Raw genomic sequence first — 26,243 nt, forward strand, 5'->3', positions numbered from 1 at the left:
TGTTGCTCCACCACAGATTTCTGTTTCTCGTTGGGTCCTTACAGCATTTAAAAACAAGCTCAAAACGAATTTGACGATACTTATACTTTAACAGCTGGATGGAGACCGCTGTCAAAGAGAGCTTCGTTCTTGATGATGTTCCCGACACCAGGCAGAACTCTCTGATCTAGGACCACATCACACAGCATCCGATCTCTCTGCTTTTTCACTTCACTTTCTGCTCGTGAGAAACTGAATTTTGGCGAACACACATCCAGTTCTTCCATCGTTCTTACTCTTTGTTGGCTTTCCATTGAATTTCTATAGAACGAATTATATAACACATTAAGCATAGGTCTGCTTTGTAAGTTTAGGGTGGGCTTTGATATAAATACAAGCACTTATATAATCTACGGCATGTGAGTTCTTTGGATGGACAGTTGTTGGAATATATTGCTAGTTGGTTAGAGGTCACAGACACCATAAGCCTAGCAGGTTTTTCTCTAAGCTTTGGCAATGTGGAAGTCCCTCAGCAACCAGCAAAGCTTCCTGCTATTTACCTGCCCTTATCTGGAGAATGTCCTTGAGCCTAGGAGACAAACCTTATCTGAAAATTCTCTCCAAATCAGATGCCTGTCTCTAAACAAGATGCATGATTCATCTTTAGCCTGATCCTTGGCACAGATCCCTGCTAAAAAGGCTTGTGCTAAGGAGCGCTGCTATTATAGGATCCTACTGCCACAGACTAAGCCTTGTGATAGGAGCGTACCACTTCATGCAAATTAGGGTTTGTCCCCAGGTTCCCCAATCCTATATATTATACTCTGGAACAACTTTGAGCTGATTCACTGAAAATCTGTCTCCTGGAGGGCTATCTTTGTTAATGTTCATCCCTTCTGCCATCCCTTCTGCCATCCCTACCGCCTCATTCCCCTCTCGACCTGGTGGCCAACAGGCAAGAGGGCAAGAGGGCCCCCACAAACAGTGACGACCCTAATAATAATATTTGATGCTTCCATTACAATGACATTTTTGTTGATTAGAAAACACATGTGATGTTGAAACCAAGCTACAAATACCAGCTATGCTGTTCTGCAGCTAAAGTATTAAGTACCCTTCTCAGAATCTTCCTCTATTATTCTTCATCTCTGTTAGTTCTTCTCTCATTTAACCAAAAAAAAAAAAGTGTAGGGGTGTGGCAAGTTCAGATGAGGAACAAAAAACAAAAACAACTCCTTGTCTTGGTATCTCAGGTTTAGTTTCTATTAAATAGTTAAAAATTCTTTGTTTTATTTTATTTATTTATTTTTTTACCTGAGTTCTACTGAAGAGTCAAAGAAACAGATCGAGTCACTGGTGAGCTGTAGGTGGAAAGCTGGAGAAACTCCACCTCTATTTTCACACTCACGTGGGTTAATCAAGACAGAACCATTCATCCCGAAATGAATCCTGAAACAGAGTCAACCCTTTTTTTGAGTAAAAGAAGCATATCATGTGTCACGCTATTTACCTTTTAAAATTATAAGCAAAGTAATGCCACACAGGGTAGTTACTGTTAAAGAGGAGGAAGAAGAGACAGCTACAATGTTAAAATCGCTTCCTGGAGAAAATGGAAGGCCCCAACACTTAGCCCTCGAGTCAAATAAAATATCTTTGTTCAAATAGTCTAACAGCATTCCATACTTATTCAAAAGCATAAGCCAAAAAAATGATTATGGCTTGTTTATATATTCTACTAAGCCACTAACATCCAGATTCCTTAGTTTAGTCACAGAGAATTAGAAGTTTGTAAAACATGATCTACGGTTTAATACATGTGTCTCTTCCCTACTGTTTGAGCTAAGCATTTTACACACACATACACAGATAGATATAATGATATAGATAGATAGATAGATAGATAGATAGATGATAGATAGATAGATAGATAGATAGATAGATAGATAGATAGATAGATAGATAGAGACCTGTGATAGACAAAGATGGAGAGAGGACGAGTTAAAACTTGGTCCAATTCTTTTCATTTTCATTTACTTTTATAGATATCGGGAAGAAGGGATTTATAAATATTTACAGTTAACTTCAAAGCTACAATGGACTGATGAAAAATTCATAACCTTTCAGATTTTGTAGAACTGATTAGCATGTCCAGTTAAAAAGAAGTGATTTTGTGAGACCTCCGATGAAGATAAGAAATTATCCTCAAGATGAAATACTGCGCTCTGCCTTTCAGATCTGTTTCCTTATCGCTTTGTTGAGTTAATAAATATGGTTCTCCTGGCAGCAAACGTTACTGCTCTGTGCTTCTAATTCCAAAGCACCGCGTTACAGTATTAGACAAGGTTAACAAGTCTAACTTTTAAAATGTGGGTTTTAAACTCTGTGTGCCCTACTATCAATCATAAATGAATTTTACATGCCCCATAGTTCTTGACAGGAAAAATGTGTGCCTGTAAGTACTTCATAATTTAGCTTATGGAGGTTCAGCCTCAGTGAAAGGTGTACAACTGTCATGCCCAGAAGCCATCATATCTAAAATCTTTTCAGCTGCATGGCTCATAAAGTGGATTCTAAATCACTTTCCATAATGAAACCACATCCACATCAAAAACCTCAAAGGTTAAGACCCATGTCAAAAGCAGGAGTAGCCCCAGTAAGAACTACAAAGAAAGCAAGTGTACTTTTGTCTTGCAAACACGTTCCATTTAGGGGCAAGATGCACATAAAAGTGCTTTATCTTGTATTAATTTGCATTTATACCATTAAATAGCTAACTATTGTGATGACTGAGCTCCAATCAAAGAATAAATGCCTCTGTATTGTTACTTACCTTTTAGAAGAGGAATAAATCGCTTCATGAAAATCATTGAGGCACAGCAAGCACCCATGTTGTTAAACCGACACTGAGGTTTTATGCTCTATCTATCAGCTCATGGGGCCATATTACATTCAGAAAAGAGGTTTTAACAAAATAGGTAAGTAGAAAAGCCAATTTTGCAGGAAAGTTTTAAATGTCACGTGTGGAGTATTGTGATGGTTTATAATCCCTGCCTGATGGAAGAGCTGGGTATGAAAAAGGATGCACCAGGCCAGGAGACTGAAAAGGCCTGCCTTTTAAATCGCTGAAGCATCCTAATGAAACCCTGTCTGCTTCTGGAACACTTTTCTGACATGAAGCAGAAGAACTGAGTGGTGTAGTTGAGGGAATGGAAGAAAACACTGCCTCTCTCTGCAGACAGGAAACCTCTTCTGCCCAAGCAGCATGTTTGGTCCTAGTTTACAAGATTTAAAAGCCTTAATGGGATAAGATAGGAAACCCTTTGCTGTGGGGGGGAGCCTCGAAAGTGCACTTGCTGTTAAGGAAGAGTGAGGTGGAAACAAAAGCGATCATAGTTGCCGTGAAGTGAACCAGCAAGCTAATGTTGGCACAGAATCCAGAAGAGAATATTCCTTCTCCTTCGGGAAGAGAAAGGGGCAAATCTGGGTCCCAAGAACACCCACAGAAGCCATGAGAGAGACTGCCTGCCAAGGCCAGGAGAAAGGCTGTGTGCCCTGTGGTTCGCACAAAGCCCTGTTGTGAAGAAACCTTGCCTCCATCATTCTTAGAAGACTTCCATAGGGTAACTTCAACAGTGGTCTACTGCTAGGGAAGGGAGAGTGGGATCCTGTGGCATGAATTTCCAGGGTCGGCTGAAAGCTGGAAATGGGACAGAAACAATGAGAAACCATCACCATCACACATGCAGCAATGATGAGAGCTGGATCATTTCCTTTTCTTTTTTTCAAATGTTCAAAATTAATTATTAATGTTTAAAATGTTTACAGAAAGGGACAGAAGTTTGCAAGACATGTAAAGACCCAGAAGACAAAACTAGAATGAAGAATGGCAGGGCCCGGTGTGGTGGCACAGACCTTTAACCCCAACATTTGGGAGGCAGATACAGGCGGATCTCTAGATTGAGGCTAGGCTGGTCTACACAGTGAGTTCCAGAACAGCCAGGGCTACACAGTGAGACTAGTCTCAAGACAACAAAAACAACACAACAGCTGGAGGAAAAGAATGAAACAACCTTCACAAGAACAGGTAGAAGGAAGCACAGAAGTCACTCCACAGATAGGCAGGAGCAGCCAGAAAGCAGTCTTATAGGTATGGAAGCTCCGTGATGTAAGAAATCACACCCCCCCACACACACACACTACACACACAACCTTAGCCCACTGCCTGAGTGTACACTATGGAAACAGACCCCAAGAGACTCCCTGTCCATCCCTGAAAGTGGCCAGAATCTAAATGGTCCCTGGTCCTGCCAGAGTGTATGGAAGTGCTGGAATGCATGAAATAAACAAAGCTCATTGCGGTTGTATATAGCAGGTAGTTATGCTATTTAATTCTGAAGTTTAAGCTCAAACCCTGGCATATTCTGGTTTTATCCCTGAACTACAAACCAGCCATTCTTTTTTTCTTCTTCTTTTCTCTTTCTTTCTTTCTTTCTTTCTTTCTTTCTTTCTTTCTTTCTTTCTTCCTTCCTTCCTTCCTTCCTTCCTTCCTTCCTTCCTTCCTAAGACCTCATTTGTTCAGACTATCTTAGAGCTTTTGATTCCCCCTGCCTCAGCCTCCTGAGTGGCTAGGATCACAGGCATAAGCCAGAAGGTCCAGTTATGAGAGTGTTTTTGTTTCTAGAATACTGCCGATCACTTTTTAGCATCTGATAGGACCTCGTAGGCCTCCAACAGTAACCTAAAAGTTTCAGCCTCTTTGTTTGGCAGGTTCTTGTTGGGGTGCCACCTCATTAATTTCCTTGAAGTAAGCATTTGACCTCACACCTTGCAAATGGTAATAATTTACCAGTGTAGTGGAGGAGACTAGGTGGATTGATGATGTAATCTGCAGCTCAGTGTGATGAAGCCTAGCAGCCTGAAGTCACCAAGGCCCAGGACAGAAGCTGACTGTTGTAGGTATTCTGTGGGGTGGAGACTAATGGGCAACTATCTCTAGGAGCAGGGCTAACACTGATGTCACAAAGAACCCTTTCAGAGGTAGAGCCCACTTCACAGCCTGCAGCTACTGCTTAGCCCAGACTAGCTCCGCCCCTCAGTCACTTACAGGGATGGACAGGAGGTGGGAAGAGGGGAGGATTACATTTTCCCAGGTTCCCTGGGAAGTCCAAGTGGGCATAGAAGGACAGATGGGTTGAGTCAGCAAATGGCAGGGGCCTTCACTCTCTCCTGGTCTGTCCTCTAAGAACAGAACTGCCCCTGTTTCCCCATCGGCCTCAGTTTCCCTAGATTTGTGAACACAATCAAAGTTAGGGGAGCAGAGGTGGGAGCAGGAGGATGCGGATATGCTTACTGCCTTCCCAGGTCCATCTATCTCAGTGCACCTCACGAGCAGCCCTTAGTCCTACAGGAAAAGGACCTGAAGGGAAGGTGCTTGCCCCGAGCCCTGAGATGGGTATTAAAAGGAAGGGCCCCTCCTTACTAGATGGACTTTCAGAGCACGCTGGACCTGCCTCATGTTGTTCTTCCAGCAGATCTGTAAGGAGCTGAAGTTCTGAAGTTATTAAAGCAGTAAAAAGCAACCACAACCCACCAAATCCAATAAAACTTAACCGCTTACTAGATTCACTCAGTTCCATACTCTAAAGACTCAACAGAAAAGTCATTTCCATTTGTAAGCTTAAATATTTATGTAAGGCTCTTCTAGAAATGATATCTAAGATTCTATACATATGTGTATATTCATATATATATTTAACATAATACAATGAATATTGATATGGGATTCCCCTTTGTATGCTATGAATACATTTTATTATCATTGGTTAATGAAAAAGCTTCTTTGGCCTACGGCAGGGCAGAATAGAGCTAGGTGGGAAAACTAAACTGAATGCTGGGAGAAAGAAGGCGGAGTCAGAGACACCATGTAGCCACTTCAAGAGATGAATGCCAGAACCTTACCAGCTCGTGGTAAAATACAAAATAATAGAAATGGAGTAATTTAAGATGCAAGAGCTAGCTAGGAATATACCTAAGCTATTGGCCATGTAGTATTGTAATTAATACTGTTTCTGTGTGATAATTTTGGGTCTGGGCACCTAGGAACGAACAAACAAGCAGCCTCCGTCTACAGAATATATATACAGAATAATATATATACATATATATATATATGAGATACACAAAAATTAAAAGAGTGAATATCAACTATGATATAGATGTCAAAAAGTAATTTTAATTAAAAATAATTAAAACACTAATAGTTATTTTGTTATATAATTGCTCTTTGACATATTAAATTAAGACACCTGAAAAGATAAAAAATTTTAAGATATTTAACTAAAAAATATCAGCCAGGCGGTGGTGGTGCACGCCTTTAATCCCAGCACTCGGGAGGCAGAGGCAGGCGGATCTCTGTGAGTTCGAGACCAGCCTGGTCTACAAGAGCTAGTTCCAGGACAGGCTCCAAAACCACAGAAAAACCCGGTCTCGAAAAACCAAAAATTATATATATATATCAGAGATAAGGAGTCTCTCCTCAATGAGCAGAACAAGAAACTGCACTTGTAAATGAATGTAAACATTGAGTAATAGAAATAAAACAAAGGCGAAAGGCAAAGATTTAGACATACTTTAAGACAAAAAAAGTATTGACTGCTATATTTTCTCTGTTTACTCTTCTTTCTCCTTGCAGATTCAAATTTCTAACAGCTATTTATCCCATATCTGAGACAGACAGACCTTTCAACATTGTGTGTCTGCTGTTGTTGGATTCTCAGAGCTTTTGTTTATTTGTTTCTTTCAAGTCTTTATCATCCCTTCATTTTCAATACATATTTTTAGTGACTTTAGAATTCTCAGTTGAGAGGTTTATTGTTCTGGCAATTTGGAGGCCTCCCTGCTGTCTTCTGTCTTGCAGAGTTTCTGATGAAAAGCCCGGTGTATTTTTCAACTTTGTTTCTTCATATGTCTCCTTTAATGTAGTTGTTTCCAGGATTTTGCTTCATTCTTGGCTTTTAGCACAATGAGTAGGTATGTGTGAGGGATATTTGTTTTTATTTGAGGTTCTTTGAGCTTTCTACTACATAAGGTTTGCCAAGGAAAATTCCTATATAACTCTATTAAAATATCTCTTTGTTCATTGGGTTGCAGTTACAAGTAGTTGTTTTAGAACCTCTGATTTGTCCTAAATCCTCATTCACTCTGTGAAACACTTCTGTCTTTGCTAATTTTTGTGTTGTTGTGCTGAGACACCCTAACAAGGAAATAAGAGTTGGTTTTGACTCAAACATCAAAGGTATATACATATATATTCCTATCATGGCAGTATATACCCCTATCACAGCAGTATACACCCCATCAAAGCACTATATACACCTATCATAACAGTATATATCCCTATCAAGGCAGTATACAGCCCTATCAAAGCAGTATACTCCCCTATCAAGGTAGTATACACCCCTATCAAGGCAGTATTTACCTCTACCAAGACAGTATATACCCCTATCAAGGCAGTATATGCCCCTATCAAAGCAGTATATACCCCTATCAAGGCAGGATATATCCCTATGGAGGCGATGTATATCCCTATAGAGGCTGTCTGGGCTTGAAAACTCTGGTTACAAGTTTCTCTGTCATAAAGAAGAAGAAAGCCATTTCTGTTCTCCTCAGCTATATTCCACCACCCCCCTTTTTATGCAGTCCAATACCCTGGCTGTTTTTGGATTGAGTTTTCATAGTTCAAACAACTTTATTAAGATACTCCTTTACAGACATGTCTAGAGGCTAATCTAATCTAGATAATTCTTCACAGCTATGCCCAGAGGCTTATCTTCTAGATGATTCTAGATCGGGTCAAGTTGACAGTCAGTATTAAGTATCACATTAGTTGTTACATTCTTTCAAGTCATTTGCTTTGCTTTCTCTTTTCTCCAAACACAATATGCAAGTTAGTGCATCAGAACAAACCTACATAAAAATCAGAAAGGACGGAGATATTAACAGTTCTTAATTGTTGTAAGACAGTATGACCATAAGGTCACAAATAACCAGTAAAGTATATAAGAACATACAACTTTAGGACAACATCTTGCATAAAAACAAATACATTCTCAGAAAAAGACTTATCTATACAGACGCAGAAAGGATAACCCATCATAACAAAGTAGAGGGTATGGTAAGACTACAAGAATCACTCAAAATGAAATCTAAATAATTCACCATGTATATGAACTGCAAGAGATAAGTTATGACAAAGAAGTTGTCACATATAGAAATTTAATACAGAGCTACCACATTATAGAGGAGACAATACTCAAAGTATACATCATATGATACCAAATAAAACCACCAGTACCAGGAATGGATTACATCTTTTTGAGTCACTTGGAAAACTGGTCCCATAGACCATCACTGTTTTATCACCAAACTTGACAGTAAGACCCCCCCCCCATATCCCTCAAGGCATAGAACATGGACAGAACCAGCTGGTTGTCAACTGGAGGCTTCATCCCTATTGGCTAGAGTTCTTAGTATGGGAAGCTTTAATGTACATCACTGGAGAAGAAAAGTAATCATGAATCTCACCTAGCTATGAACCTTGTAAGCTACAAAAACAATCAGTGAAATAGATATGTTCTCTGGTGCAATAGTGGCAGAAATATTATGGGAGCAAACAGACATTTTTTCAAAAACATATTTAAGTCCCACTCTATGAGACAGAACCCATACCTGACATTGTTAAAGAAGCCAAGAACCTGAGACTAAATAGGTCATGGGCCCTAGAGGAAACCTATTAAATACTATTTTGCTCAATGAACATAGCAATAAAATGCCTTCTGAAGACATAATTTATACCCATACGTGAGTGTGTCATTCAGTCCTAATCATCTTCTTGTAGATGGTTATTAATACAGAGACCCAGAATTAGACAACAGCAGAAATTAAGAGACTTTAGAGCCGTATAAAGGATGCCTTTACCACACCTTGGCTCAGAAGGTGTGAAGGAATGGCGGGGTCAGGAGGCAGGGAGCAGAAAAAAAAGACTGTAAAAACCAGAAGTGGTGGATGACTTTCGTGTTTTCCATACACAACAGGGCAGGTGCACATACGAACTCACAGAGACTGTGAGAACATGCAGAAGACCTGCACAAGCTCAAAGAAGACAAAATTTCAGCATCAAGAGGAGAAAGTCGTACCCCTAGCCAAGAAGCTATTCACAGTTGATAGCTTCTGGGAGAGTTCTTCAATGAAATATCACTGGACATACCAACCAGACTTCAGGGCAGGCCCCATGAGCAGGAGTGGGTAGCACAAATCAAATCCATTTTTGTTTGTTTAAAGAGAAAAAGAATATGAAGTTTGCTGGGTAGAGAGGATGGGAGGATCTGGACGGAGTTAGGGGAAGAGAATACAATAAAAATATATTGAGATTCTTAGAGAGCAAATGAAGATATTAAAAAACAAATAAAGCAAGATAACTCATTTATCATATTTAAACTTACTTTAAAAATCTGTGTTATTAATTAAAATGGATGCCTGGATCCATTAAAGAACATGGTGATCTCAGAAATACAGATGAGGTCAACTATTTCTCAATAACTTTGCAAAGAAATTTACTAGAAAAAAAGGTAACTGCCACAATAAAACTGTCAGGATAATTGGATAAAAACAGGGAAAAAATATTACAAATAACCTCAAATGCTCACATGGACACACTCCATAGTCACATACATGTGTTGCAAACACACACATGCATACACACTTGCAAAGAAGTATAATCCAAGGGCTGGAGAGATGGCTCAACTTTTAAGAGGACCTGGGTTCAGCTCCCAGCATATGGTAAGTCACAATCATCTATAACTTCCATCCCAGGGAATGTGAATGTCCTCTACTGTCCCCAGAGGGCATGCATGCACATGGAAAGCATACATGCGTGCAGGAAGAACATCCATATTATGTGAACATGAGTATTTCTGATTCTGACATATATAGTTTAATTTAGAATTCTTATCATACTTAAATTTTATCCTTCATGTTTAGTGATGGAATACAAAAAATTATCTGAAGATGTAACTCTTTTATAACTAGTTTAACGATCCCACAAAGACAGATTAGTACTATAGGAAGAATGGTTACATTATCTAATGTATATCAATGGAAGGTTCATAGCACTTAAACTACAAAACTTATTATGAAAGTCCAATGTCAAAAATCTATCAAATATTATAAATACACTTTCTAGTCTCTGAATAGGTTTACAAATCACAGTTAGTAAGAGTCATATAAATCAGAACATAGAAAGAGCCAAGTGCTTAGAAATGGAAAAGTTGCATCCATTTTTATGGTTAAAGTTAGTCTGTATAATACTGTTTTGTATTCCACAGTACGATTAAGATCCCTTGGATAAAGCATTTACTAACAGAAATATCCCCCTCTCTAGTCTGAATTTTTCTTAAGTAGAGCTCTTTACACAGCTAGCTCTGTTAGACTGGACTGTAGAATTATTCTCTTATAGTATATTCTACTTTTATAAACAAATGAATCCCCGAAGATTCATACTTTCCCTATGAATGAACAGGCATTCTGACTAAAATTCAAAGGGAATTTTGACTGTGCCAACACTGGTGTTTGGAGAACTGAAGGCAATCTTCTAAGCATGTTTCCTGCTGTATACTCTCTGAGACACAGACAAAGCACTGTGGTTAGAAAGGTGTTGTATAGAGAGCGGGTCCTTTGTTCATTCCAGCCACCCGGCTAGCTTACACCCGAAATAACCCACAAAAATCGTATTAATTAAATTACTGCTTGGCCCATTATCTCTAGCCTCTTATTGGCTAAGTCTCACATCTTGATTTAACCCATTTTGAATAATCCATATGTCACCACAAGGTCATGGTTTACCGGGACAGATTCAGCACGTCTGACCTGGCATCTCCCTGGCGGCTTTCTCACTCTGCTTTCTTCCTCCCAGAATTCAGTTCTGTCTTCTCTGCCTATCTAAGTTCTGCCCTATCAGGCCAAGCAGTTTGTTTATTAATTAACCAATAAAAGCAACACACAAACAGAAGGACCTCCTACACCGGAAAGGAAGTCAAAACTGAAGACTACATTTCTATCTACAGTGCACAGAGCTGTCGTTCCACAAGAGTGCAGTCTATCTTTGTTGGAGTCATTTATTCCTTAAGAAGCGTAGGTTAGGAGTACATTAAAAAAAAATTAAAGTCATATTGTAATATGGGATGCAGTTGATTTTTGATTGCTAAGTTCAGATTCCAACATCTACCAGTAGGCTTGAATTGTTACATAGAACAGTCATTAGGGCAGCAGGAAATTCAATGTCAGCAAGCCAGTGAATTTTTCTTCCCACCCATATACTGAGAGAGGTACTCTCCCGGGATGTTACTTATTCACGTAGCTTGAAGACGTGAGTGCCCTTGTTTAGAACTTCATGGAACACTCCCTGACAGCTCTTCACCGAGAAATGATTCCCTCCTTATCAGTCTGGTGGGGAACATCTGACAAAAAGCCTCCCTTTCATCCCACTAAAATAAATCTCCACCTAAAACCAAGAATCAATAACATATCAATGTTTTCGACTATCATCCATGGATCCCCTTGCGTATGGCCCTGTCCAGAGCTGAGTGTTTCCCATCACATCAATCTACTGAAGTAATAATGGAACTGGCAATATATTATTACTGATGAACCAGCAGACATATGCTGATGTTATCAATTCCAGACTAAGGAAAGCCATGATGTGACAATGTTGCCCAAGGACAGAAGCTGCTGACAACTAAGAGAACACTTCACAGGGGAAGCAATTACAGAAACCTGAAGTACTCCAACTATGCAGTAGATGAGACACAATAAATAACCATCAGAGAGCCATGTCTCTCGGCCTCCCTGAGTGCTATTCACCTTCTGTTAGAAGCATGGGATCCAGGAACAGTTCTTTTGCTTTTCAGCTTTTCAGGTGGTAGCTAATCAATGTCTAAACACCGACAAAAAAAAAAAAAAAAAAAAAAAAGAGAGAGAGAGAGAGTTCCAGGAAACAAATCCATAGTCAGTTTGTCAAACCTGAGGCTGACCTCTAAAGCCTCACTACGACATGACAGACTTGCCAACTCACAAGCCTGTCTCATTTACCTGCAAGCCACATAGGTGGTCAAGAGAATCTAATTGTCAGCAAGTCTATCAAGGCCTTCTTTGCTAAAATACTACTATCCATACCTTCCCACAAGAACTTCAGTCTGTCTGTAAGAAAGTTTATGAATTCTTTCAGTTCCCAAATTTCCTTCAGAGCTTAGGAGAAAGAAAGAAGACAGGAAAAAAAAAATCGAGCAATGCACTTAAACCAAACAAGAGTCTGTCACAAATACAAAGTAATCCATGTCACCAAACGTAACTAACATGAAAATCAAAACAGAGGCTTGGCTCTGGTGTACTAGAGAAGCCCACCTAACCCATCCATGTTTTCTTCCTAAGAAAAGACAAATTACTAAACTCTAAGTAATGATGACATCACAACGCATTCTTCTTGCGCTTCTTTCTTTCCATGATAGACTCTCAGCCTCTCTTACTGGAGCTCTCTTAAATCTGGACCACTTTCTACAGGACTAAGTGTAAAACCTGGCAAGCTGCAAGCAAAAGCTTCCCCATACATTCACACACAGAGAGCATCATGATGTATCGTACAGGTTTGTCTTACCGTAACGCTATTGGGCCAAAGTACATAAACAGCTCCTTCCCCAAGGTTTCCACACCACTGTAAACATGTCCATCAAACAGTCTCAAGAATTTCCAGCCAAAATCCTGAGTATTCATTGTGGCAGCCTAGGAGAAAATACATACATATGTAACACACACACACACACACATGCAAACTCTAAATACAATTATAACGCAATTCTGAAATCCACTCCTATTATCCCATGACCAGGTTCATTCCTAAAAGAAAAGCAACCTCTGTGAAGGCAAATAATGGAATCATCTATACACTTGTATTTTATCCAATTACTATGCAGTGACTCGAAAAGACAACAGCCAATTTTTTAATTGAAAAATAAAAGTCAGTGTAAACAATTAAAATGACCTTTTCCCAAGACCATAGTATGTGTGTGTGTGCATGTGCACGCACATGAAATTACAGCAAAGTTATGAGAATGTTGTAGAACTAACAAAGTTTTTTTTTTTTTTTTGCTTTCAAAACTACATACAATCAAGATCCTTGAAGGGGTATTCCAATTGGGCTGCTAAAATTAATGAATGAAATATGAAAATGTAGATTTTTAACTGTACTGGTGAAATTTTAGGAAAATATAGTTAAGTCAAAAATCCACACCAAAAATGCACCCAAAGATCCACGTGGAGAGAATCAGCAAAACCCTGAGCTAGCCCGTAGCATAAGGACCCTTAAGAGAGTTAAGGAATGAGACTTTCTCTTCCCATGGTCTGTAGATGTTACAAATTAAAGTCTGGCATCCAGAGTGGGAAGTCTAATACATGATACACTCCACCATATGTCAGCCATAATGTCAACCCAAAAGAAAAGGAAATTCACTTTCCCATCAGCCTTCCAAAACCAAACAATGTAGTTAGGATTACAATTCATGTAATCGTGAACATAAACTAATGCAAAACATAAACACGAAATATAGATTTTTTCGTGGGGGAAGATAAGGAATGGGATTTAGCTTAGATATTGGTAACGTTTGTTTTCTTAAGCTCAGCAGTATGTATACTAGTGTTCCTCATATCATACTTTATCATCTAGGTATGTTTCATAGGCATCATTTAGTAAACACACGAAATTTAATAAAACCATTAAACATATACTCATAACTCAGTCCAATTCTAGAGGACCCTATGCTTTTTCTCTGGTCTCTACAAGCGTTAGGCATAGAGGTGGTGCACATGTATAATGCAAGTAAGACACTCATACATATAAAATAAAAATAAATGCATCTTTACATAAGATAAAATAGGCACAAATGATAACCGCATATTTTTAAAGGATTTTAAAAATTACTTTTAGTGTGTTTTAATGCGTGTGCAGATTAAGGACAGACGAAGTTGTTGATCCCTTAGAGCTAGAATTACACGCATTTAGGAGGCGCCCAGTGTGGATACCGGGAGCCACACTCAGGTCTCTGTAAGAGCAGCAAGTGCTCTTTGCTGTGAGGACTTCTCTTTAGCCCCAATCCATACACAACATTTTTTACAATTCTATTTATGTTCATCTATGTGAGTTAGACTCGTGTGTTCCAGAGTTGCATACATACATACCCACTGGGGTCAGAAGAAGGCCTTGGGTCTCCCTCTCCTCACTCTGTCTTTTTCCATATGGGATCCTGTTTTCTCAGGGAGGCAGAAATCTAGCAAACCCCAGTGACTGTCCTGTCTTTAAACCCTCATGGCTGGATTACAAGCAGTTGGTGGGATGCGCAGTTTGTGAGGTGAGCGCTGAGGTGTGGTCCTCATGATTCTGCACCAAATACTCTGAACAGCTGAGGTATTAGTTACAGGCTCAGAACAACTGATAAACACATACAAATAATGGTTAAAGTTATAAAAGCCTTCTCGTTCTGCAACGAAACAGGAAGAACCTGGGAGATTCTGGCATCAGAATGACCGGTCCATTTGTCACCATGTCCTTAGAACTTCAGCTTCTGAATTCGCTTCTCTTCCACAAATGATCTCCAAGACCTCTGTATGATTAACAAGTTCTAACAAGGCAGGCTAGAGTACTCAGGGAGGGGCAAACACACATTCCAATCTGCTTTGTTTTTGTAGATGAATATGTGACTGCCCTGGATTGACTGACAGCAAGAGTCTTGCTTTTCTGTCTCCTGCAGTCGCTAAGCCACTTATACACACTTCAAGCCAAGGATAGACTCCACCATCAGATTTCAAGGTAGGTTTCCATGGCAACCAATTATTATGTACAATGGCCTTTAAACTAGCCAGGACACTTTTAAGATGATGGAATAACAGAGCAGACATAGATCTTTTATGAGTAACTTTTGTCTAAGTAAGGGTAGGTCACACTTTGGGGATCCGAGATTTAAAGTCTTACTGTCATTTTAAATTTTCACTTAATGCCTCAGAACCTTGGTTCTTCGCCATTCCAGTGACAACTGTCTCTTCTTCTACCCTGTAAATTCTTCACTATATCTGGTTTTAACCATATATACTCTCTGAAATGTTCTACTCGGGCTTCCAGCAGAGAGCCAGTGATCAATTGTATCCCGTTTAACACCACAAACGCATGCATGCACACACGCTCGGGCCTACCATGTTTCCCAGGTTCTTGGTTCAAAGGGAAATAGCTCATTTGGCCTGATGTTTTTACAAGTTAAAGAACAAACTTAACATCTACCCAATATCCGGTCAATGACATCTGCTTTTGTCAGCTGCCACATTGATGATTTTCCCCTTAGAGTCCTACACTGTGTCCTTTCCCTACATGAGAGCTCATATGTTTAGATGGTTCTTTCCACCCACTTATTCCCTGCCCAGATGTTTTTCTTTCCTTCCTTCACCCAGTTCTGACTTCACCATGCTTTATAATGGCTCTTGGCAAGGACTCGGAGGCTGTCACAATACACAAAAAGTAGTAAATGAGTTTTAATTGTCTCATGTGAAGCCTCCTCAAATTGCTAAATGAACAGCTTTGACAAGAACTTACATCACTTACGTAAAAACTGTAGATGCCAACAGCTATGACAGTTCACGCTATTCTCTTTGCTTTGTCTACAGCTGACATCCAAAGTGGCACATGACATCTCGAAAGACAACTCTTTCCATTACACATGGCTGATTTGTGACTGTTTAATTGAATTAGTTCATTTCAGAAAAGTTTGTTGACTTCCCTCTATATTTCAGACTGTATGCTAGAAGTTGGGCAGGTATCAATAAGTAGAACAAACTAAATTCCTCCATCATTGTGGCATTGACAGGACAGGGAGAGGAGTATGAGAATGGTTTCTTAGGAAACTTGAAAAAAGAAATAGAGATGAAGAGATCAAGGTTGCCAGGAGGGTGCAGCCAGCTGCAATTTTAAATAATTCCAAAGGGGAACTGGCATTTGCCCAAGTTGTAAAGGATGTAAGGGAGTGAGCCATGGCTTTGGTAAAAGGAATGAGTGCAATCAGTGCCTCTCTTGTGTCACAAGCCAGGGTGGCCACTGCAGAGAGAGCTAGTGGGATGAGATAAGTGAGATTTGACATATACAAGGAATCTGATTGTGTGGTCCAAGATCCAATTCGTGGAGTGGCTTTTTCTTCTTACTGGAGTGAAGCAAAAATATGGTCTATATTAGTATTCGAAATGAAATCAGTGGCTGCTGGATTTGGCTGAAGGAGTTGAAGGTTAGAATCTGAATATTCCCTGAGACAGCCACAAAGATCCAGCTAAAGAGCACAAGGATCTGGATCAGTGAGGTCCAGCGTCCTGAAAATGGCCAAATTCTTAAACATGTTTTGAAAAATCAAGCAAAGTCCTTGCAGATGAACTGAATGAAGAGCAGGAGAGATGGGGAGCTGGGATGATTAGTTTGGGGCATGAACCCTAAGAGATACATCACAGGGAGACCTGAGAAAAATACATAGGACAGAAAAGGGGGGTTTGGTGGGAGACATGTGAAAGTTGAGGTGTCTGGTGCTGTGGAGGCTCATGTCTTAAATCCAAGCACGTGGGAGGCAGAGATATATGCGAGAAAAAATGCTTCAAGGAAGAGGAGGTGTCAGCGGCTGCTGGCAAGCCAAGTAAGACAAAATCTGAGCTTGGCCCCTGGACTCAGCCATATAGGAGTATGGGAGTCATTCATAGAAAGAGATTTAGAGGTGTGAGAACAGGAAACACCTGATAAGAGCACAAGGCCTGCGATATAGAGAGCAGTAATCACAGCAGTGAGGCAGAATGAATGCACAAAGGCGGGAGATGAGAGGAAGTGGAGCAAAGCAAATTTGGTGCGTTTTGAGATGATCTGCGTTTGTGTATCAACGGGAAAGAATCGGGCGCAGAAAGGAACCACACAACACAGCACTTGCTGCACCATCCTTAGGAAGCAAGAAGAGAAGGCTAAAGCACACACAATGTGCTGGTCTTAATGGAGACACAGAATTTAATATCAGGACAGAGGACAGACAACACAGGTATAAAGGGGAGTTGGTATGGAGTCATACCTGTGGTATTTATCTACAGATTGATAAGTTTTCTGAATAAGTCAGGAAACGAAGAGCAATATAGCCCCCAGGGACCTGGGTCCTCAAACACTGTCTGTAGCACGTAAGAACATTAGTGCATCTTATCATTCTCAGATTGAAGCCAATGTCCAAACACAAATGGTATCACCAGGTCCATCCTCTCATTTGAAATCTGCCAAAAGACATCTATGAAAAAGATGGTCTTGAAATCGCATTTTATAGCACAAAACTAGGCACACCTAGTTAGCCCAACTAAATCTCATTCATGAATAGTCCTCATCTCACTGAAAGAAAATGCTCTTGATCGCTTACCTAGTTAATCCTGTGCTTACCTACATCATAACTCTCCTGGTATTTTTTAATCATATAAATTCTAAAAACCTGGCCTATATATGACAGATATTTTGTACTCTATAAGGACAACTGTCCCACCGTCAGAACACTGAAGTTTAATTGAGGAGCAAATGTACCAGTATTTATTGTTATAACTGGAGAACTGAAATATTTACAAGTAAAATTCACATCTAATTTTTGGTACCTTTCAAAGAGAAACAACTATACTTAGACATATATCTCAGAAGCATCTTATAGAAAAGAAAAGAAAACAGAAAATATGAGTTTTAATGGAATTCTAAACTTTTGGCTATTGAAACACCCAGGGCTACAATACCTGTTAGGGAGAGATCCAAAACGTCTTCTAGATTTTTCTCAGGTAATTTCTAACCATATCCTTACTGACTATATAGAACATACAAGGTGGAGAATATGGTTCCATGTACAGTCTATGAAGAGCACCTAAAACACCACACTCAGGTTGATTTCAACAAATTTTTATTGTCCTACATCCCCATACACATACATATAAACACACACACACACACACACACACACACACACACAGAGTGTAATCAATCACGATAGCAAGGGTGGTCATAAGCATTCATTAGTACATCTACTGCTAACTATCAGAAACTGTACAGAGATCGAAATGTGAAAATTTTATCCTTTTAGTAATATAAAACAAAACCTTCATGGGTTGTCCTTCAAACCTTTATGATTCCTGGACTACTTGCTTATTAACAACTCAGAGGAGACCATATGTCCTTGCAAATCAATTCCGTTGTGCCTAGGAGGAGGAATCCAAAAATATAAAGGCCAATATGCTTAAAATGCATGAGACCATTATATATCTTCACACAGCTGTCAGTGAAAAGTGAAATACGTTGTCGTGGCTGAGAGAGCCTCAGAGAGCCTCAAACAAGATTCTTAAAGGTGTAAAATGTGTCTCCCTTGCCCTACTGGTATTTTCACCTATTCTTCATAGCTAAAAACAATATACATTATGTCACCAAGGAAAAACTGGAGATAGTTATGAAATTAAACATATTGAAAAAATGTTTATGGCCCAATGAATGTCAAAAGTATAATGCAGAAGGGCAGGCAGAGGAATGAACAGAGATGGAGAAAATACTTATATATGAAAAACAATGACCTCAAACGATCAAATGACTTCAGCATGGCAGAAAGTCATCCAGCCACAGATACTGTGCGATCTTAGCTTGAATGTTTTAAAGAATTGGCTCTTTTTGGTTTTTTAACCTAATGAGGTATTTAGGAATTAAAGGGAAACATTGAATAATTCCTACCATGTATGTGTGTGTGTGTGTGTGTATAGTTTATAAACCTCTCTGGCTCCCACATTTCCCTGTTGCCAACCTGGCGAATTGAGTAATCGTGAGGCTTTCTGCTGGCCACACTTAGCAGAGTGTTTGCATCTCCACTGCCATGGTGCTTATTACACTGTGGCTGTGACTTGTATTCCTCCCCTATCTATAGACGTTCCCTGGGGACAGTGACTCTGTTTAGCTAATATCCCCAAGGGCTATCTACAGTATCTGGGGATATTTGTAACCTTCATGGAATTAAACAGACCCTTTGCCCCTTCCCTCCTAAAATCAGGACTGGATTTAAAATATAGGACTATGTCTCCACCACCATCCCTTTTTTATAATTACCATTACCAAAATTTCTTGACAAAAAAAAAAATAAAGAGAAGAAAAACCAGTCTGTTATTTTCTAATTATCTGCAGTGGAAGAAACACAACTCACAAGATTATCAAGGGCTACATGGAAGTTAAAGTTCTGAAACGACCCCTTCAAATTTCCCTTAGAGTAGAGAACTTTATCCTCTATGCGATTTTTTCCCATCAGATTGACTCATGTTTAGCCCCCAAGAAGAACCCCATCCTGCTGTACCTCCCCCTGTTTCACAGATTCATTTGGCATTCAAACATGGCTTTAAAAAGTGTACTCCGATATTTCATCTTTGGAGGAAAATGACATGTAAGGATCATTTTTAAATGTGGGTTATCTATTATGCAGGTGCTTTGCCCAAGACATCTGATTCCCAAAGACACTGTCACTTTTAAAGAATCAACTCTATGGAACACTTGGGGCAAAATAAAATTTTCAACTCTACTTGACTGTCTCCCGCAAGCCCCTTCATATTTTTTTCTCTGCTTCTTCTTCGGTACCATCTCATTTCGTGAGTTTCTGCATAAAGACTGGGAAAGGCTTTTGCAATAAACCTAAGATATTTACAAGATATTCAGTAGTCCTGCTGTGGAATCTAAGGTCATCACCTCTTTCTACAAGCTTCTGTTGCCCAGACAAATTCAAAAATTAATTTCCAGAAAGCTATTATCTTTGCTATAACTACACACAATTGCCCAATACGTATTTGACTTTCTCATGTTGACCCTTATAATCCTGTTACTGTGTTATCTGAGCATTTGATCCTTTTCCTTTCTTTGTCTGAAATAGAGATGAAAATCTCCTTTGCCACAATTTTAAGTATGATTGAGTAGGGTTCACCTTCCCATTTTCAAGTGGCTTAATAATATGAAATCTTCAAAGCAACATATATTTTCAGAGACAGCACATGATTTATTGTGCTGATTACCATTTATCTTGCCTATCCATGGGTGAACCAGGAAGATGAACTTTTCAGAGAAAAATGAGACTTTCCTAGACAAATGTTTTGACTTCCATTCAGTTGTATATTGTTGTCGCAGAGAATGTCCTATCCAACCTCGTAGTCACAGTAATATACTTTTTAAAATTATAGGTCACTTATCTATCAACCTAAAAGCTCAAAAACCCTAATTTCAAAATGATTCCCAAGATCTAAAATAATGTCCTTAGATCCATAGATGAAAACGTGTTCTACACCCTTGAGAACTTTTGCCAAGGCTAAACACACTGTAGCCCACCTAATGATATTAGCAATCACACCCTCTTCACAAAAGAAGCAGGTGTTCTCACATACTCTACCATAAGTGGGTCTGTTGGGAAAGCAGTGCTCCAGGAAAAAGAGGAGCAATCACAAAAATGTTTATTTTGCTAACTACTAAAGCTAAGAGCTTTTAGGTCCTCTGGTTTGCCCTTGATCAAATACAGTCAGATGCAAGGACAAGCATCTCCAGATGGGGATGTCGTGAAAGTAAAGATGACCAGATGTTCTTTACAGCATCTGAAACAATGTTGGATCAAAGCTACAATGGCCATAGACAACTCGCCGCTATCATCTATAGAATATATAGAATCTACGTAGTTACCCTTCCCTTCCTGAGTCTGTGAAATGCTGGGTGCAATAATAATAACCTCGAGCCTCCAGACAAGTCATTATCAGTATGCATTTAAAAGGCAAGAAGTATTTAATACGTATCCTATAAAATATATAGGAAACCCTTGTGGATATTTGATTAGCTTATCCTTCCAAATAAAAGGCAAGAAAAACATCTTTGTTTTTTTTCTACTTTGAACACGGGAAGACTTTTACTCTGGGGCGTCTGTACTTTGATGTACTAATACATATCTCCAAATGACACAGACAACTAAAGGTCCACATGGTCATAAGAAACTCCAGACAGACACCTAAAAACATACTTAGCCTCTTTTACATTATTCAAAGCTTGGCTTTTCTCCATCCATTCAACTCATATTTAAATGCCTAGCCTGTTCATGAGGCTTTAAAGAATCATACAGATGATTCCATGCAGGTAACATATTAAAGTCATGTATGATACTTTAAGAAATCATCAGAATAACCAGTGTATGTTTCTAATCAGTAAATACTTATGCACAGACAGTTTTATTCTCGTGAAAGGAAGTTAACAACACATGCAGATCACACACTGATTTCACTAAAATACCATACCCACCCAACAATTAAAATTGGAGGACTGATGCTTCAAAGCTCATTAGCTGGAAGTGTTCATTTACATTCTGATATTGTTTCCTAACAGAAGGTCCCACAAGCTCCAGCAGAGTATCATGCAATATGCTTACACGGTTGCCTGAATTTAAGCTGACAAGATAGTGGGCCACAACTTAGAAGAGTAATACAGCCTGTGGATGACTGGCAGATGCCAAGATCTTCTACAGGGAGCGTTCTCCAAAATAAGGATGGGGTGCCACAGCGGGAGGGGAATTAGTGGGTTTTCTATGGACTGTAACCAGAACAAAGAGAAATGCTATATGATAAACAGAGTAAGTGGTTCACCCTGGCAGGAGCTCCCGAGGTAAGATGTTTTATGTTTGGTTTTGGAATGATTATCTGAAGTTCGAATCTTTTATGCTAAATGGCCACTTAATATTTCCTTAGCTCTCCTTTGTTATTTTTTTCATATTTATAGTACTGTAAAGAATACAGTATGCAATTATTTTTAAATGCTGCTTTGAGAAAACTAATCATTTCAAGCCAGCAGTGGAAACATTAAATAGCTTTAGCTACTTGGCATATATGCTGAAGAAACAGGGGGTCATCTGTTACAATAATGATCGTGCCAGAAGTTTGTGACAATGGCCCATATTTTAATGAAATTTAGTACAGATCCAACATCCTTCTCAAATGCAAAAGACTGTTGATATTTACAAAGGTTATTACTATGCTTTTATAGATCAAAGGCCCAGAAAATGAAGCCACAAGGGAGTATTTAGAATTTTACTGAAAGCCACATTATTAATTTCATATTGATGTTCAATCCAATGTCGATAGAAGCAGATCCTTCATCCTAATCACAAGGCTCTATTCCAATAATTAGTTCTTCTTTCTATTAAGGCATTATCTGTAATAGCTTTAAATGCAGGGCTATTTATTTGCGGACGATAGCTCAGTGAGTACTGTTGCCAAGGGACTCTAATCATTGCTCAACCATTAATAAAGCACTTATATTAGGTTATCAAGATGCACTCTTCGGTGCCATCTGAACACAGCAATGAAGAGAATTATCAGAGCAGGTAATTGACGGAGGTGAACAAAATTTAAATGGTGGAGGACACCGCCAAAACCCAAGGTCATACTTCTTCAGTTAATAAGAAATCACTCTCACGTACAGGGCCTTAAGGTGTACCAATGCATTAACCACTCCATTACTGAATCTTTTATTACTGATCTGCTGTAACATGCATAAAAGTATTTGTTTTGAAGTCTGAAAAGAGAGCAAATCTTGGCCAGACACCTTACTACATGTGAGAGTGTTTAACTGAGTTCAGCTCACCTTGAGGCCCCATATTCCTTTTCTGTACCAACGGATTTATCTTTATTATGGTATTATCCTTTCTCATGCCTAGCTACGCCCCATGTTTTGTTGCAGTAAATCAAGATAAACCTAAAAGCAATTGTTAATACTATTTTGCCTAACTATCGATGAGATGATTATTTAAGACATAATCTTGATTTCTTGCAATAGGACTCTTCTTTGGTTTTATTTTCCCAGTAACTAGCACAGAGTCCATCACAAAACACCATTGTTGGATGATATAGAGCATGGTATCACTGAGGATGTTCATATCTGAAGCATTGCTAAGTCCTACAGTCTCTGCTTCTGAAATAGCGACTGGCTTTCTTTCCTTAATTTCTACCATCAACAGCTGAGCCCGAGGTCCTCCCCTGGACCGTTGCAATGCGTACTTGAGATTTCTTCCATTTTTTTTTTCTCTTCTTCAATATACAGGGTTTCCATTCAAACTGTAAATAAATCTTAACTACAATGCAGGGTTTCTCATGATGCCTAAGGAAGAAACGTCCCTAATGTGGAGCAGGTAAATGGTACAGCACCTAAGGCTGAAGATGTCAGTTTGGGTTGGTCCCTGGAAGCCATACTAGGTAGAAAAAGAGCTAATCCTGCCAGCTGTCCCATCTTACGCTCTGACACACATGCAACCACATAAAGAAGCAAACACAAAAAATAAAATTAAACTCAAAAAATACATGTCCCACATGTGGTATATGGAGGTCTTTATAATCTGCCTATCAGCTTTAATATAAAGCCATCTTCCTATCTCATCCTTGATGTGGGAGGTCCTTCTGTCTATGTATTGCTTTTTTTTTTTTTTGGTTAATGAATAAAGAAACTGGCTTGGGCAGATAGGGAAGAGTAGAGCTAGTGGGGAAATCTAAACTGAATGCTGGGAGAAAGAAGGCAGGGTCAGACAGAGAGAAGCCATGTAGTCCAGTCGGAGACAGATGACGGAACTTTATCGGGTAAGCCACAGCCTCATGGCAATACACAGATTAATAGAAATAGGTTAAATTAAGCAATACACAGATTAATAGAATATTAATAGAATATTAAGATATATGAGTTAGCCAGAAATATAATTAAGCTATTGGCCAAACAGTATCACAAATAATATGGTTTCTGTGTGTTTATTTTGAGCAGCTGGAAACAAACAAGCAGCCTCCTACTACACATCCTTTTACACACACACACACACACACACACACACACACAGCTTTTCTTTCTGGCCCTTGAATGGTATTTTTCTTTATATTGGCCCACCTTCATCCCAAGAACTCTTTATCTCCTATTCCCCCTTCATCTATCAGTTGTGTGACCTCCCCAGGGGAGACTTCTCTTGTCTCCCAATGTCCTAACAGAGAACCACAGCCTTCCTCTGTGGTTCTATCCATTTGTAGATGTTAATTTGTAAATGTAAATTTTTATGCTACCCTTTATTGAATGCATTTCCCCAACTCTAGTATAAAAGCAAACTTACTTTCGCTTCCCCGTACTCTGGTATTTAAAGGATATTCAAAATTTTGCTGAATGAGTGATCTTCATCAACATTAATATTTTGGAGGAACCATTAACATGGATCTCCATAGTATTCTGAAATAACTTTGAAAAGCCTGATAATTTTTTTTAAAAAAAAGTACAGAGCACTCGCTGACATATCAAGTCAAAATAAACAGAAGCACAACTGTTAGAAAGATCGAAAACATTTTTTTCTCAGCTTGAAAATATGTTTTCCTCATTTCTTTCAAGTTGGGAACATATGCCAATTTCATAGCAGAAAACTTCTTTCCTAGACCAAAGATGATGAGAAGGCTTTGCAAGAGAAAGTGAAGCACAGCACAATATTGCAAGTATCCATGAAACACAATCAACCACACACCGAAAGGGCTTTAAGAGCATGATAGTTTAATCAGAACATTTTTTAGTATAGTTCTTAGTTCTTACTAAATGACTATCTAGCCATCTGCAGTGTATGCCTGAGTGGCAAGAAGCTGTGCTACAATTTACTTTTAAAAGACCTAAATTCACTTAAGGAAACCAGAAGTAGGTTTTACTGCCCCTTCATTAGATGGCAATATTCAACTGAGTGAGTATTTAGTGCTAAATTTCCCATGTGCAATTTTAGAATTATGTATTACTTATCAACTGCAGGTTTTTAGGCAAGCAAAGGGGCTAGGATTTTATGTTAAAGGTCTTACAAGGTGAAGAAAGGCGCCAGACGTTACACAAATCCGATGATATTGTCAGTGAAAGTAGACGGTAAGCATCAGAAGACACCTTTTGAGGACTGACTTACAGAAGTGGCCTTCCATGGATCTAGCACTGGCATTGTTAGTCAGCTTCTGGCTAGGACTCACTCCCTTTCCAGGTAACGATAAATGTTGGGAAACACAGGTCCTAGCACACGGGGACCAGGGTAGATGCAGAGACCACAGGTCCCAGAAACAAGCTGTTTCTTCTGTCACTCCAACTTCCCGCTGCAGACTCCAAAAGGGACTTAGGATTGACTCACCTGGGGAGAGACCTCAGCTGGAGAGGCTCCGGGGAGCAACGCAGTGCCTATCAGGCTCTGCAGAGCTCGTCCCCGCATGCCGGTCACTGCTTGGCCTGGTCGCACTCGCGCCCGAATCTTCTCTCCATTCAGAGTACAGCCTGGCCCTTCCACCATCTCTGCAGACCGTCCAGAGCTCCTGACAATTGCAGGGTCCTATTGAAAAACAACCAAGCAACTTCACTTCCTGGATCACAGACTGGGCGGCAGGAAAGTTCAAATCTCCCGCGCGTCCCGCCCCGCCTAGGGCACTAAACCACGCCCACAGGAAACCAAGCCCCGCCTATCGGCGTCCACGCCCCTCCCAGGAATGCCGACTCCGCTGGGAAACTTTGCTGGCCACAGCACTTCCCGCCCTGCGGGTCACACAAGTCTTCCAGTGCAGGAGAAAGGAGCCCAAAGACCAAGGTTAATGAAAGAACGCGGGGAATTGGGATGAAAACTTAGAAACTCTGATACAGCTACTCAGCCCATGCGCTTTTCCTAAAGCAACCTCTAAAGCAGCCCTAAAATGAGAAGTTATTGAAGACAGTCTGGAGACCTGTGCTTGATAAGCCTTATTCTAACCTGAGAGGCAGGACAAAAGCCAAGAAGCAGTTTTAGGAAACTAACAATATTGTCTGTATTAAAGAGTACGTCACTTTCAGATAACTAAGTATGTTAAGCCCAAAACCATACATCCATTTTGTTTTGACTTGTACTGAGTGAATGTTAATTTGACCTTTTCCCCTTTTTATGAAGAAGGACTCTATAAATTTAAGGGGAATACACAATTTTTCAAACCACCCACAACGCTGAGCAGAAAATAAATCTGCACATATGATTGTAGTTGATCCACAAAGTCTTTAGGTTACAAAGAACTTTCTCCTTTTTGCACTGAAATATAGCACACTAAAACATCAGTTTGTGGTTTCATACAAGCCCAGC

The 26,243-nt window shown here is 39.5% G+C and overlaps 1 protein-coding gene across 1 annotated transcript in view; it reads right to left on the reverse strand.

Annotated features, from left to right (window-relative positions):
* Positions 1–25,433, reverse strand: part of Neil3 (nei like DNA glycosylase 3) — a 44,381-nt gene extending 18,948 nt beyond the window's left edge. The window contains exons 1-4 of the mRNA XM_005362604.2: positions 25,278–25,433; positions 12,686–12,810; positions 1,294–1,428; positions 87–300 (exon numbers count right to left, since the gene is read on the reverse strand). Coding sequence (XP_005362661.1) covers positions 87–300; positions 1,294–1,428; positions 12,686–12,810; positions 25,278–25,433 — 630 coding nt within the window. The remainder of the gene's footprint in view (positions 1–86; positions 301–1,293; positions 1,429–12,685; positions 12,811–25,277) is intronic.
* Between the last annotated feature and the right edge of the window lie 810 nt (positions 25,434–26,243).

Source organism: Microtus ochrogaster, linkage group LG7_11 (assembly GCF_000317375.1).
Source record: "Microtus ochrogaster isolate Prairie Vole_2 linkage group LG7_11, MicOch1.0, whole genome shotgun sequence".
NCBI classification, from domain to species: Eukaryota; Metazoa; Chordata; class Mammalia; order Rodentia; family Cricetidae; genus Microtus; species Microtus ochrogaster.